The sequence below is a fragment of the Wallemia mellicola genome (genome assembly GCF_000263375.1).
Source record: "Wallemia mellicola CBS 633.66 unplaced genomic scaffold WALSEscaffold_11, whole genome shotgun sequence".
NCBI classification, from domain to species: domain Eukaryota; kingdom Fungi; phylum Basidiomycota; class Wallemiomycetes; order Wallemiales; family Wallemiaceae; genus Wallemia; species Wallemia mellicola.
This window is the reverse complement of record NW_006531968.1, coordinates 107,018-119,170: the sequence shown is the minus strand read 5'-3', so window position 1 is coordinate 119,170 and position 12,153 is coordinate 107,018. Positions and strand designations below refer to the sequence as shown.

The 12,153-nt window shown below is 40.0% G+C and overlaps 9 protein-coding genes across 9 annotated transcripts; 4 read left to right on the top strand and 5 right to left on the bottom strand.

Moving 5' to 3' along the window:
* Window positions 1-623: 623 nt before the first annotated feature.
* WALSEDRAFT_60505 (hypothetical protein) lies at window positions 624-1,801 on the top strand. Its single transcript, XM_006958579.1, has 2 exons — window positions 624-1,366; window positions 1,413-1,801. Exon 1 carries the CDS (start codon window positions 657-659, stop codon window positions 1,341-1,343), a length of 687 nt encoding a protein of 228 aa, XP_006958641.1. The 5' UTR covers window positions 624-656; the 3' UTR covers window positions 1,344-1,366; window positions 1,413-1,801.
* Window positions 1,802-1,849: 48 nt separating this feature from the next.
* On the bottom strand, window positions 1,850-2,909 carry WALSEDRAFT_57617 (hypothetical protein; the record flags this gene model as incomplete). Its single annotated transcript, XM_006958578.1, has 2 exons — window positions 2,838-2,909; window positions 1,850-2,789 (listed from the first exon to the last, which is right to left on the bottom strand). The coding sequence occupies exons 1-2, from the start codon at window positions 2,861-2,863 to the stop codon at window positions 1,850-1,852; spliced, it is 966 nt and encodes a 321-aa protein (XP_006958640.1). The 5' UTR covers window positions 2,864-2,909.
* On the top strand, window positions 2,851-3,988 carry WALSEDRAFT_38619 (Formyltransferase; the record flags this gene model as incomplete). Its single annotated transcript, XM_006958577.1, has 3 exons — window positions 2,851-2,932; window positions 2,972-3,480; window positions 3,529-3,988. 3 exons carry the CDS (start codon window positions 2,851-2,853, stop codon window positions 3,931-3,933), a joined length of 996 nt encoding a protein of 331 aa, XP_006958639.1. The 3' UTR covers window positions 3,934-3,988.
* Window positions 3,940-6,191, bottom strand: WALSEDRAFT_60504 (hypothetical protein). The gene is made up of 5 exons (XM_006958576.1): window positions 6,124-6,191; window positions 6,064-6,076; window positions 5,884-6,012; window positions 5,243-5,838; window positions 3,940-5,199 (listed from the first exon to the last, which is right to left on the bottom strand). The coding sequence occupies exons 1-5, from the start codon at window positions 6,124-6,126 to the stop codon at window positions 3,997-3,999; spliced, it is 1,944 nt and encodes a 647-aa protein (XP_006958638.1). The 5' UTR covers window positions 6,127-6,191; the 3' UTR covers window positions 3,940-3,996.
* A 67-nt stretch (window positions 6,192-6,258) lies between these two features.
* Window positions 6,259-7,612, bottom strand: WALSEDRAFT_57615 (xylose isomerase-like protein; the record flags this gene model as incomplete). The annotated part of the gene is made up of 2 exons (XM_006958575.1): window positions 6,259-6,791; window positions 6,837-7,612. The coding sequence occupies 2 exons, from the start codon at window positions 7,610-7,612 to the stop codon at window positions 6,365-6,367; spliced, it is 1,203 nt and encodes a 400-aa protein (XP_006958637.1). The 3' UTR covers window positions 6,259-6,364.
* Window positions 7,613-7,661: 49 nt separating this feature from the next.
* On the top strand, window positions 7,662-8,788 carry WALSEDRAFT_69144 (hypothetical protein). Its single transcript, XM_006958573.1, has 3 exons — window positions 7,662-7,981; window positions 8,035-8,652; window positions 8,699-8,788. Exons 1-2 carry the CDS (start codon window positions 7,825-7,827, stop codon window positions 8,151-8,153), a joined length of 276 nt encoding a protein of 91 aa, XP_006958635.1. The 5' UTR covers window positions 7,662-7,824; the 3' UTR covers window positions 8,154-8,652; window positions 8,699-8,788.
* On the bottom strand, window positions 7,717-8,788 carry WALSEDRAFT_60503 (hypothetical protein). Its single transcript, XM_006958574.1, has 3 exons — window positions 8,699-8,788; window positions 8,035-8,652; window positions 7,717-7,981 (listed from the first exon to the last, which is right to left on the bottom strand). The coding sequence occupies exons 1-2, from the start codon at window positions 8,775-8,777 to the stop codon at window positions 8,150-8,152; spliced, it is 582 nt and encodes a 193-aa protein (XP_006958636.1). The 5' UTR covers window positions 8,778-8,788; the 3' UTR covers window positions 7,717-7,981; window positions 8,035-8,149.
* Window positions 8,789-8,923: 135 nt separating this feature from the next.
* Window positions 8,924-10,664, top strand: WALSEDRAFT_46278 (CBF-domain-containing protein). The gene is made up of 2 exons (XM_006958572.1): window positions 8,924-9,928; window positions 9,974-10,664. Exons 1-2 carry the CDS (start codon window positions 9,180-9,182, stop codon window positions 10,620-10,622), a joined length of 1,398 nt encoding a protein of 465 aa, XP_006958634.1. The 5' UTR covers window positions 8,924-9,179; the 3' UTR covers window positions 10,623-10,664.
* On the bottom strand, window positions 9,983-11,820 carry WALSEDRAFT_60502 (hypothetical protein). The gene is made up of 2 exons (XM_006958571.1): window positions 10,881-11,820; window positions 9,983-10,834 (listed from the first exon to the last, which is right to left on the bottom strand). Exons 1-2 carry the CDS (start codon window positions 11,807-11,809, stop codon window positions 10,663-10,665), a joined length of 1,101 nt encoding a protein of 366 aa, XP_006958633.1. The 5' UTR covers window positions 11,810-11,820; the 3' UTR covers window positions 9,983-10,662.
* Between the last annotated feature and the right edge of the window lie 333 nt (window positions 11,821-12,153).

The window sequence follows — 12,153 nt, the reverse complement described above, 5'->3', positions numbered from 1 at the left end:
TGGTTTATCCTAGCGAGGAAATCTTAAAGTCAAACAAACAATTTTTGATCGAAGACAGACGACTAAGCTTTTAAGCACGTCGTTGGGTTTCGGAACTGCGAAAGACAACTGTGTCATCGGATGTGTCATTGTAATAATACTAGCAGTAATAATATTATGATTTTAATAGTAAAATATATATATATAGTATACACATTGTTGCCCCAGATGAGGACAGTTTATCCGCCTTATGACTTTTATGGTACTAAAAACTGATAGAACGTGTGATTTCTATATAGAAGGAAAAATATTTTCTATCATGACGCCCTCTTTTGTCCCCTTAAAGATCCTCTAAAAGACTGGCTGGCTCCTACGATAATGACATAAGTCTTCGAGACGCACATCATTTCGCGGGGAAGGAAAATTTTATTGATCAAAAATTTGCAAAAATGTCAAGTAAAAGTGTGGTAAATGAAGGGAAATTAATTTATTTGCTATATTATTACAGTAGAAAATTTTTCAGAGGTTTTTATAGTAATTCTCGCCAAAAATCGATGGGCCTGTGCACTGCTCCACTCGATCAGATAGCATTAATTTAAAATCAGGTTGAAACATTTTGAAACTTGTTTTTCATCTTCGTATAAAACTCAATTCGACACTCTTTTCAACAAACAACAATGTTATCTTTCGACGACTACCTCGATGACAACGTATTTTCATTCGACATTCACTCTTTAGATCCAATAGACGATTTCACAACAACTTCCTTCGATGGTAGCCACAACCCATTTTGCTTCGACTGGATAGTACAACAGTCACAGGCCTATCAACCACCAACTATGGCAAAGGATGAGTTCTGCGTCAACCCTTCCTTAGCAACCAGCATCCCATCATCCTACACGACTTATGCGGAGTCAGAATCCACCACGATGTCTAGCTCAGCATCAGCTTCACAATCAGTTACACTTTCTCCTGCTATGACTGAAACCTCAATCGATTTCCAAAACACAATGGATAGACTCGGTTCAAGTGCAGGCTCATCTTCTAGCGCAAGTAGCTCTGAGGAATCACAGGCTGGTCCTATCAGAAAGTTCAAGTGTCCAATTTGTCCAAGAGCTTTCGCCAGACAGTTCAACTTGAAGCAACACATCCACACCCACGATCCAGATAGAATTAAACCACATGAATGCACATACAACGGATGCGGAAGACGTTTCTCAAGAAAGCACGATTTGGTTAGACATGCTCAATCAATTCATGGTGTTGCTGGTCCACCTACAAAATCAACGAAGAAACAATCCCCTCAAGCGATCGCTGACATGATTGCAAAAAGACAAAACGCTAGAAAGAAAACTACCGCTTAAGTCTTTCGGTGCAATTCTTTATAGTAAGTTATAATCTACCATCGAGGATCGTTATCTAACAAACATCAGACATTCTCACAGACACTGTGATGGCTCAACTTTCTAAACGCCAGAGATACCACTCTGTTCTTTTTTGAAAGCGATAGGTCATTTTGCTCTGTCAATCCCTTCAACCTCGTCGAGCCGATTGATATAATCAAAATGATAATTCTTTCACTTTCATTAAGCTTTCACTCATTAGTTTCTAGTCTCTACAATTATTCTTTCAAACCCTCCCCCCTGCCCGTGGTTATAACGGTTTTTCTTCTCAATTTTATAGACAGTGGCTAACGTTATAGTCACCTTGAGCAGGCAATCGGGTATGCATTTTTAAAAGCCACAAAATATATAAAGGAAAATTTCTTCTCTTTCTTTTTTATATCGCAATCACGCATTTTGTAGATTTTTTTACATTGACGGAGCTTTTTTTTTCTTAAACAAATATAGGAATGCATTGTGAATTGAAGTTATACAAATGTTATTGATTTGTTCAACAAGGATATCTTTACTGCGTTGATGGCTTTGGTATGTGAAGTGTCTTTTGTGTCGGAAAGCAATTGATTGATAAAATTGTCACCTGGTTGTAGATCTGAGAATGAATCAGAGGTAACTATGAATGTCTTTAACAATGATATGTTAAAAATAACATCACTATTGAGTAATATTGTTGGCGCGAGTTGTTTGTATGGCCTGCGGTGATTGCAGAGGTATAGTTGTAAATTGAAGAAAAGGTCATAGCAAAGAAGTGGATTATTCTCTATTGTTGCTTTGACGGTCGTGTTAGCCTTTCTATTGACGATGCAGAAGAATTCGGGATAATCAGATAAGTATTCATCATTATTTGTTGTTGTAAGGACATCAACGAGGTCTTCACTCTGGTCTGTCTTGATATATCTCAGGTTACCATACTCATTTACCTTATTCTCGCGAATACTGATAGCTGTAATTGCGTAATCATCGATAGATTGCGAGAGTGTATCACCAACGTGATTTTTGATACTCTTGAGCAACTCATTCACTACTTCGTCTGATAAATTCCGATGTAGTACCTTTACTGGCAAGTCTATAGCATTCTTCTGTTCATAATGACGTATGACTTGATATGCAAATTGACGAGCTTCATATGTCTCTTCATCGATATCCTCCTCTACAATTCCTGACAACAGGTAGACGATCTCACGAAGCCATAAACAGAATAAACCGTCTTTGGCGCTTAAATTGATAGCCATTTTAGCACCCATTGAGTAGACACTGTATTTGAATATAAGTAGACTATGGTATCTCAATTCATCATAATCGATAGCTGTACTTAGTAGAACGTTGACGATATTTGGCTTTATAAGCTCTTCTATGCCCATCCCAGACAGACTTATGGTTGTCACAAACAAAGAGAGAATATGTCGATAACTGGATTTTAATGAGCGTTTTAGAAGTGAAAGTTAATAATGTACTCACTTCATCACTCTAAATGCAACGTCCATTTAACATCCTTTTCTTGGGTTCAGACAGCTTCTCAGTAGATGTTTTCAAAGCTATATACCAGAAAAAGCGTGAGTAATCGGATATAACGTCGTAAAAAGCTAGAAGAGACTTAGATTTATACAACAATTTGTCTGTGATAACACCCCCTCCAGCGAGAACTGGTAGGCGGTTGAAAGAATTGAAAATACCACCTTTATTAGCATTATCGAATGAACTACAACTAAGGAGCTTCACCCCCAGAGACGTAGAATTGGCAGATATCTACACATATTTGGATACCCGACCAGATGTGATACTGACAGCGTCCTATGGACACCTCCTACCTTCTTCTCTCCTCAATTTAGTACCGCCGAAGCAGGCTATCAATGTTCACCCTTCTCTCTTGCCAAAATTGAGAGGTGCAGCACCGATTCAATGGTCTATCGCTAGACAATTACATGAGACTGGCGTTAGCATACAGACAATGCAGGATGACGTATTCGACAGTGGTGATATCCTCTACCAAAAGTCTTACAAAATAACAGACAAACCGACCTACAACTCTCTTTCAAAAGATTTAGGTCAGATAGCAGCAGAATGTGCAACAAATGTACTCGAAAATCTCAACTATTATATAGTGAGTTGAATCATAATTAAAAATTGTCAATTTAATCGATTATAACAGCACAATTCACGTAAACAAGATCCTAGTGAAATCACACACGCACCGAAAGTACACAGAAAGATCGGTTTTGTTGACTTCAACAAAATGCCAGCAAGTGTTGTCGATAGTCGTTATCGTGCATTTGGGCATCAGCGTCCATTATCTGGTAATCTCCTCCAATCTAATACATTACATCAATTTCATGATATCGAGCCATACCCAGGTATTATAGAAATATTAGAAGACGTTCAGCCCGGATCTGCGACATTACTAGGTGATAAATTGATCATAAAATGCGCTGATATGTCATACCTTCAAGTCAAATCACTTAAACCACCAGGAAAGCGTATTATGAGTGCTCATGAATGGTGGAATGGTCATAAACATGATTTAAAGGTCGTGAATTTCACAAAACCATTATTATAGAATAGGTAAAATCAGAGAAGTGATTATTTTTGTAAAAATACATTTTATTGTACAGTAATATGCTTATAGCAGACTGAACTGATCGTCACTGTCGAAATTCATCCATCTTAATTCATCTCTAGCAGTGAATGCCGTTCCTGGTGCTATATTTACCTGTTGCTGTCCTTGTTGTTGTTGTTGGAAGGCGTAATCAGGGTTTATTGTCGTCGCATTAGCTTCAAATACAAGCTGCTCGAATAATGGGTCATTCAAATCTTCAAAGTCTAACTGAGAAGAAAAGTCACTTGGTTGCTGAACAATCGGCTGGTTCATTTTCAACTGGTCGGAAATTTTCACTGGTACGCTATTCTGTGTGAACTTCTTAATCAATTTATTCAAGGCTGTTAAGGCAACTGGTATTCTCGTCGACATTCTACGATAGACTTCGACAATAGTTGACAACTCGAGTGTAATCGAGTCAGCTGATACTACATCTCCAGATTTTATTGCCTGAAGATAGGCAGCTATAAGAACATCACTGGCGTGATTGTAGATTGATACGACATAGCTTGGTAATTTAGACATATCCCAACTTGTGCCTAGTAATCTGTAGATTGTTGATAAAATTATTCGCGCGCACGATAATAGCCTGTTCATGGAGAATTGATCATGGATGAAACCACTATGCAAGCTCATCATGGCTTTGACACCAACAAGATGTGCCAAATAGATTCCAACGTCGAGTCCACCATCGACAATCTGTACGGAGTCACCCCAGCTATCCGGCACTGATGCTCTGTATTTCATAATAAGATTGTCTAACTCCATGAAAGTACTCAATTGATTGGCTGATTGAAGACCGTTCTTTACTACGTTCCTCTGACAAACATGCTTAAATCTGTTCACCCTGGCAAGTAAAACTGATGATTTAATCACAAAATGAAAACCATCTGCTTCATGTCGAGTGAAGAAGTTTTCGCTATCTATATATTGATTGTATTCAGGTATTGTTGATGTCGGTAGTAAATTGTTGTAATCCGATGTTTTGATTGGGAGCTTTGAGAATACTTCGTCATCATTGATATTCGGAGGGTAGATACCGGATATGTCAGAATAAAGTGTATCAAATACGTAAGCCAAAAAGAAAAGGAATTTGCGACATTCCCTCTCAATATCATTTCGAGGTTGACGTAGTAGTAATCTATTTGGCGTCATATCCTTATCTAAGTGAAGTCGAAGAGCAACAGCACCTCTAATACACATAACGTTGAGACGATAATGTTCCGCCTATTTGATAAGTAAAATATAATAAGGATTAGATGTTACCTACCCAACTATCCTCAATGTGTGTAAAATGAGACATGACTATCAGGGCTTTCAAAGCTTCTGCTTTCCTATTGAAGTTGGCATTTGATACTGTCTCTTCTTCTATAGCCTTTGTGGCAAATTGAGCATGTATCTCCAAAAATGTCGTGCTTGGTGCATTGAACAGTGGCTGAAAATCTGTTCCACAGGGATCACTGGGTGAAACAATAGGCGGGTTTGTTGTACGGGGGGAATGTCTGCTAGCAGAACAGAAAATAGCGTGCATTAAGGCTGGTGGGGGTGCATCTGGATGTGTGAATGGTAATGTCGCCCGCTGCATGAAAGTAGCTCTATGGAGGAAACCAGCGACAATTGGACAAGCATTGAAGAAAGTATTGAGCAAATGCATTGTCATATCGAGCGATGGATAATTAGGATGCCATCCAGGAACACCCAACGATGTGTTATAGAATGGATTTGTGAGTGCAGCGGCCTCCAATATTAGGTTAGCTGAGCCCATACTATTGTGATTCTCAATACCATTGAAAAGACCGTTAAACGAAGACTCGGGCTTGGAGCCCGGACTTTCACGAGCCCGAACCAACTCATCCTCTAAACTTTCTAAACGATCGCTTAGATTTGCTAATACATTTGCTATTCACTTACGAATCTTTTCCTCGAGTGTCTGCACTTTAGATTTACGCTTTGCGCCGCTAGTTGCTGATTTATCGATAGGATCTGTTTGGTAGACACAATCTAGACGGCTTTTAGTGCATGCACCACAAGTTGGCTTTACTGCGAATGTATTTGTGAGTATATATGTGTATCATAGATATATATACACACCTGCATCGCATTTCTGATTGACGTGAGATTTCGTCACTAAAATAGTACGCCAAGACCCACCATTTTCCTACGTCTGCATGTTATACAGGCTGATCCACGCTTCAGCGTATTCTCGCTCTTCGTTGTGCGAGGTCTCTTATCTTCTCGTTCGATAATGATGAAAGTGTGAGTTGAAGAAAGAAGCAAGCATTTATTAAGTAGAACTATCAATTTACAATAACTAATAACAGTATGGCTAATATAGCATATAGTTTTCCCTACAACCAGTATAAACAAAGAGGAAATAAATTTATCGAAATTCTTAGACGTCATAAGCGATACGTGAGTAGAGCTTCTCCAAGCTTTCTATACCTCTCTGAGCTAGGATAGCCGGTGCGTCTTCCTTATCGTCTTCGAGACAGGATGAAAAGACTTCTAACGACCACGGTCCAGTATATCCCAAATCCATTATTGTGCGCATGTACTCCTGTACTGGAAGATAAGCACCTCTGTTCTCCTCGCATGGGAAAAGTCGTGATGTGCGCGACCACTTCATCTTCGCTGGTGCATTACGCGACGTTTGGAACGTATTATTCTCTGTAACTCTCTCAGCATCTGCCACTTGTAAAAGAAAGAGCTTATTTGGTGGTATATTGTCGAATATGTTTCCTAAGTATTGATATAATTTATCTATTGTCATGCCATCCTTAACTCCGTATGCCTTAGAGGGGTCAGCGTAGAAATTTGCCCTAACATAACATTAGTGGTGTTTCTAAACTTAGTAAAATACCCACAGTGAGTTAAATGTGTCTAATATCACACCCACGTTGTCCATATTGACGCGTTTGACGACATCCCAGACCTGCTCCCAAGTGTTTATGACGGTACCCCAAGCGAGCGGCTCATAACCAACGCGTAAATCCAATTTTGATGCCCGTAATCCAAGCTCCTTGAGTGCTCGCACTTGAGCATCCCTATATTTGATATAACTAGCGCCGGGAAGGGAAAGTGGGGAAAGTGGAGCGAGGTTATTAGAGCAAACGAGTAATAAATCTGTATTTAGATGTTTCATTATTCGAAGATATCGATCAGCCTTTGTTAAGGCATTGTTGAGGAGACCGGCATTATCGCCTATGTTTTCAAAGTCTCGCAAAGGCTGGAGACAGTGTATCTTTAGAGAGTGCTCTTTGCATAGTGCGCTGATTGCTGACGCACAACCCTCCTCAAAGGATGGCGCTAGAACATGTTCACTAACGATCTGGCTGTGCATACCAAATCCGCATTGGCGAACAAAGTCCTCAAAGTCCGGAATGAATATTTCTATTCCATCGAATCCGTGTCGTGCAGCTAACCTGATTTTCTCCGGGAGAGTGTGGTGTGTCAGTGTACCGAGTGATAAACTAGATATACCAAAGTCTGGCTTCTTGATGCTGGCGCAGAGACCAGAACTCGATGAACTTGCGGATGTCGGGAGGGACGTGCCTGGCGGGAATATGGATTGTCCAGCGTTATAGTTTAGCCGGTACGCGTCTAACTTGAACGACTGCTGTATTCTTTTAGCAATCACCATTTAACGTTTAATGATCGCTTTAAGCTTTCAAGGGACTATCTCCACTATCAGCTCGTTAGGAAAACTAAAAATGCCTGTTTTCGGTGGAGGGGGAGCCGGATAGAGTGAAGTTAGTAATCAATAAACGCTGTACTGTCATTTAAATGGCGTAATTTATTTTATTTTATTATCCCTGTGTCTTGCATTCTCGATTGCCTTGCTAGTACACACCCATGGACATTCCAAAACAAGCGAGCAGATTGAACTTATCAAAAACGCCAACTGGTAACAATTTCTACGGTTCGACACCTGGCGGTACAAAGATAGTTTACAGTAGAGACCAGTTGTTGTCCTTGGCTAGCAGCCCACTCTCTCATACACCTCCTAAGGGTATGACGTGTTTTTATTTTCGATAAATAAGCAGTCTAACATTTAACGCACAGGTCTCAGTCACTTCCCAGCCGCTATGTCACGTTCTGAGCACAAACCGGTTGAGCTAGCACAACCAGGAAAGGAAGCGACGAAAACTAACGAGGATACTACATTCGAAATGGATGACTAAGATACCTGTTGTTGTACACTTTGTAATATTTCCCTATATTTCTCCTTATCCATACCAGATGCGTAGGTATTTCTCGAGTGCTTGGACGGACCCTTAACTTTGTGTTCTAAAAGGAGTTTCGAGACTCTCTTTTTACCAAAAGCACGCTCCAATAAGTGTATCTCCTTCTTATCCTTCTTGTTCAATCCAGACTTTATTTGTTTGTACTCGTTGAGTGACTGAGTCGTTGATTCAAGCACCCGCCTAGCTTCATCCTCAGCGTCTGCAGACGGTTGATTCTGCTTTATGAGATGTTCAGCTACCAATATTGACCATGGCTTATCGATTTCTGCGTTACGCTCTACGTATGGCTTCAAAACGTGTTCTTCTTTGTGGAAATTAGCTGGTGCAACGAAGACTCTAGCTTTTTTATCGTCTATAATGAAAGTATTGCTTGATTTTCCTGCATGTTTACCGACAGGGCCAGTTCTGTATCCATCAATATAACCCGTTCTTGTACCTACAAAGTTTATGAGTGAAAATAAATTATAAAAGCAAGTAAATACCTTTATAATACTCTTTATTACCACCTTTAGTCGTTAATTGCGTACGTCTAGCGCCTAATCTAACAAAACTCGAAAACATCCTGGTAGATCAAAGTGAAGAGTCTTCTCTCCTAACTCCCAACTTCAATTCTATCAAAAAATGGTGAAAAAGTTGAAAGTATCCTCAGATAAAGTTTTAGAATTAGAGAGAAAGTTATCCAGCCTCACCGATCTCAATCCTATACAGGATTTACTCACTTATCTCGAATCTGATAGTGTAGACGGCAGAGTTAAGCATAAAACGCTATTCGTTTTACAAAGAGTCTTTAGTAGTTTGCTAGTATCAGATAGGATACTCGGTTTGAAATCAACCTCCGACAATGAAGCTATCACTATCACTAAAAAGTGGTTACTCGATAAATACACCAAATTCTTTATCATTTTAGGTCAATTACTCTATTCCAATGAGCACAGTTTAAGAATTACTTCCTTACATATATCAATGTCACTCATACGCACTGAATCATCTTACATTTCAAACAAAACTAAACCAGCTACACCTCAATTCGCTATTGAATCGTTTAGAAGATTAGTAAGATCCTTGTTGGTATCTGAAAAGCCAATCATCGATGATGTACGCAAAGAGTGGATAGACAAATGGCCTGGAAAGTGTGACGATATTCGCTACTTCTTCTTTAAAGAAACTATTTCATTACTTAGAGAGTTCGATATCAAAAATGAAAGTCGTCCAAAGTACCTCACAGCTAATGTCTTGAGTATATTAGAAAACATCCACACTATGCCAACTGATCAATCAGAAATTGACGAGTTCTGGGTACCTGAAATAGCCAGACAGGAGAAAGAGCAAGTCAAACAATCCAACCTCGAACAAACGAAGCTCGATAGTCAGGATTGGACTGCATACTACGACCAGATGGTTACAGAAGAAGACGAAGAGAAGGCCACAGACAAGAACGCAAAGAAGAGTAAAGTGCGTGACACTATCAATTTGAGTGCTCACAGGGCGATGTATTCCGGTGTCTGGCTTACACTCTTGAAATGCCCAACGGGTTTGGATGTCAGCGAGAACAGAAGAGCTTTAGTCGTTCTCCATCAACTTGTCATACCTTTCCTTAAGCCATCAGAAAGGGCTAGTTTGGCAGATTGGCTTAGCGATTGCTGTGACATTGGTGGTGTAAATGCCCTCCTAGCTTTGAATTCCTTGTGGAGATTGATGAGGGATCACAATCTGTGAGTAATAGACAATCCATCTATCACTTTTCTAATCATTCTTAGCGACTATCCAGATTTCTATAGACGACTTTACGCACTTTGCGATCGCAACGTCTTACATGTGCTTTACAGAGCGAGATTCTTTAGAATGTTAGATCTCTTCTTAAGCTCTACGCATCTTCCTGCACTTTTAGTTGCGGCTTTCATCAAGAGACTCAGCAGGTTGTCCATTTCTGCGAGCCCAGCCGCAATCGTTATGTTGATTCCATTTACTTACAATCTCCTTAAGAGACATCCAGGATGTATGCATCTCATACACTCCGAGAGAATGGCTCAAGGAGAAGAAGCGGATATGTACAAAGTAGAAGAAACCGATCCAATGCTTTCAAATGCTTTAGATAGCTCCCTCTGGGAGATGTCTACCCATCAATCACATTATCATAGCAGTGTTAATAGAATGTCACAAATTTTCTCACAAGTTTTCTCAAAGCCTAATTTCGCAATGGAAGAATTCCTTGATCATGCTTATATTACCATGTTTGACAGTGAAATTCGTCGTAGAATAAAAAACAACCCTGCCTTATATGATGGTAAAACTATTGGAATTTTCGGTGGACACAAGCGTAAACTTGATAGCCTGGAAACCGATGAAGAGAAGGATGCAGTCAGTGGTACACAAGGTGATTTAGTCGCTGAATTGTTCGAATTTTAATCATTATTTATATAATTATGCATTTTTACTATTTATACGCTTAAACTCTCTCTGAAATTGTGATACAGTCTCCGACAACACCCATAGCAGTTACTGCAGAACCTGCACCTGCACCTTGTACGATGAGGGGGCGAGCACCGTAGCGTTCGGTGTGGAAGAGGAAGATGTTGTCTGATCCAGTGAGTGATGCGAGAGGGTGAGAAGATGGGTAGCTATAATGAATGTTAGTAATTTTCAAAATGACGTTATGAAACTCACGTTTCTAAACCACACTTGATCTTACCAGAGGCAGCGTCAATGACACCGACGTATCTGAGTACACTGTCGTTATCATTGGCTGTCTTTCTGAGTGACTCATAGTGTGCGTCGTGGTTCTTGAGTCCAGAGAGGAAGTCTTCAGGACTGATATCACCGTCTAAGCCAGCAGGAATGAGTGATTGTACATCTACACTGTCGACACCATCTGGGAGAGCGTTCTCAAGTCCTGGGATGTGTCTTGAGAGAATAGCAAGCTTCCTAGCGACATCACTACCGCTCAAGTCTGATCCTGGGTGTGGTTCAGTGTATCCCTGATCTCTAGCATCTGAGACAAGTTTCGAGAAGAGAATATCATCATTCTTTCCTGATTTTGAGTAGGTGTTGAAAAGGTAGGACATAGTACCAGATAAGACACCTTCGATCTTTGTTACCTTATCACCTGTCTTGAGCAATGTCTCGAGTGTTGAAATAACAGGCAAACCAGCACCAACTGTGCTTTCCTTGTAAGCGAAAGCACCGCTTGCTGCGCTAGTTTCTTTGATATGGTTGTAAAGACTGAGTGAAGCACTGAATCCGACCTTATTTGGAGTGACGACGTGAACACCGTGTGATAAAGCGACTGGGTAGAGCTTTGCGACATCTTCTGATGAAGTATTATCAATAAAGATACATGGTTGCTGCTTTGCTAATGCTGGTATAACCTCCTTTTCGAGACACTTTGGTGAGGCCTTAGCCAATTCAGATTTTGCAGAAGCGAATGGGATACCAGATTCATTGAAGTAAGTACCCTTAGAGTTTGTGATGCTAATAAGCTTAAATTGCTCTAATTTGCTCAATTGTTCAAGGACAGATGTACCGACACCGCCAGGGCCTACCAATGCGACGTTGACGACCTTCTTAGTGCTTTGAGCTGCGTTGAATAAAACCATCGTGATTGTTTGAGAAAAGGCTGTGATATCATCACATTTTTTATTTCTGCTCTCTATAAATTTCAGTTTTACAAAAATTCCTTCTTCAACTCAAACTACAAAGTGAGTAATAAGAAATTGGGTGACAAGGAAGACATTAATTACCGGCAAATTCATAACATGATGATATTTATAAGGCTGTATTTTTAATACACTGAGTCACCCACCCCTCTTACTTCTTTGCTAACCATATCTAGTGTAAGAGATATATATTCCCACCCAGCAGCTCTTTATTATGTGGATGACTTACATCTACGCGATATTTCAAACTAGAGTCTCTGAGCCAAGTGCCTTGAGGTTATTGT

Excerpts from the sequence above, each read along its gene's own strand:
- WALSEDRAFT_60505 (XM_006958579.1), top strand. The coding sequence starts at position 657 with ATGTTATCTTTCGACGACTACCTCGATGACAACGTATTTTCATTCGAC.
- WALSEDRAFT_60504 (XM_006958576.1), bottom strand. Across the intron at positions 5,839-5,883 it reads GACACTCGAGGAAAAGATTC|AAAGTTTAGAGGATGAGTTG; the intron begins GTAAGTGAATAG and ends GCGATCGTTTAG. Across the intron at positions 5,200-5,242 it reads CACACATTGAGGATAGTTGG|GCGGAACATTATCGTCTCAA; the intron begins GTAGGTAACATC and ends CTTATCAAATAG.
- WALSEDRAFT_69144 (XM_006958573.1), top strand. The coding sequence starts at position 7,825 with ATGGACATTCCAAAACAAGCGAGCAGATTGAACTTATCAAAAACGCCA. Across the intron at positions 7,982-8,034 it reads CTCTCATACACCTCCTAAGG|GTCTCAGTCACTTCCCAGCC; the intron begins GTATGACGTGTT and ends TTTAACGCACAG.
- WALSEDRAFT_60503 (XM_006958574.1), bottom strand. The coding sequence starts at position 8,777 with ATGTTTTCGAGTTTTGTTAGATTAGGCGCTAGACGTACGCAATTAACG. Across the intron at positions 8,653-8,698 it reads TAATAAAGAGTATTATAAAG|GTACAAGAACGGGTTATATT; the intron begins GTATTTACTTGC and ends TAAACTTTGTAG.
- WALSEDRAFT_46278 (XM_006958572.1), top strand. The coding sequence starts at position 9,180 with ATGTCACTCATACGCACTGAATCATCTTACATTTCAAACAAAACTAAA. Across the intron at positions 9,929-9,973 it reads TTGATGAGGGATCACAATCT|CGACTATCCAGATTTCTATA; the intron begins GTGAGTAATAGA and ends AATCATTCTTAG.
- WALSEDRAFT_60502 (XM_006958571.1), bottom strand. The coding sequence starts at position 11,809 with ATGGTTTTATTCAACGCAGCTCAAAGCACTAAGAAGGTCGTCAACGTC. Across the intron at positions 10,835-10,880 it reads ATCAAGTGTGGTTTAGAAAC|CTACCCATCTTCTCACCCTC; the intron begins GTGAGTTTCATA and ends CATTCATTATAG.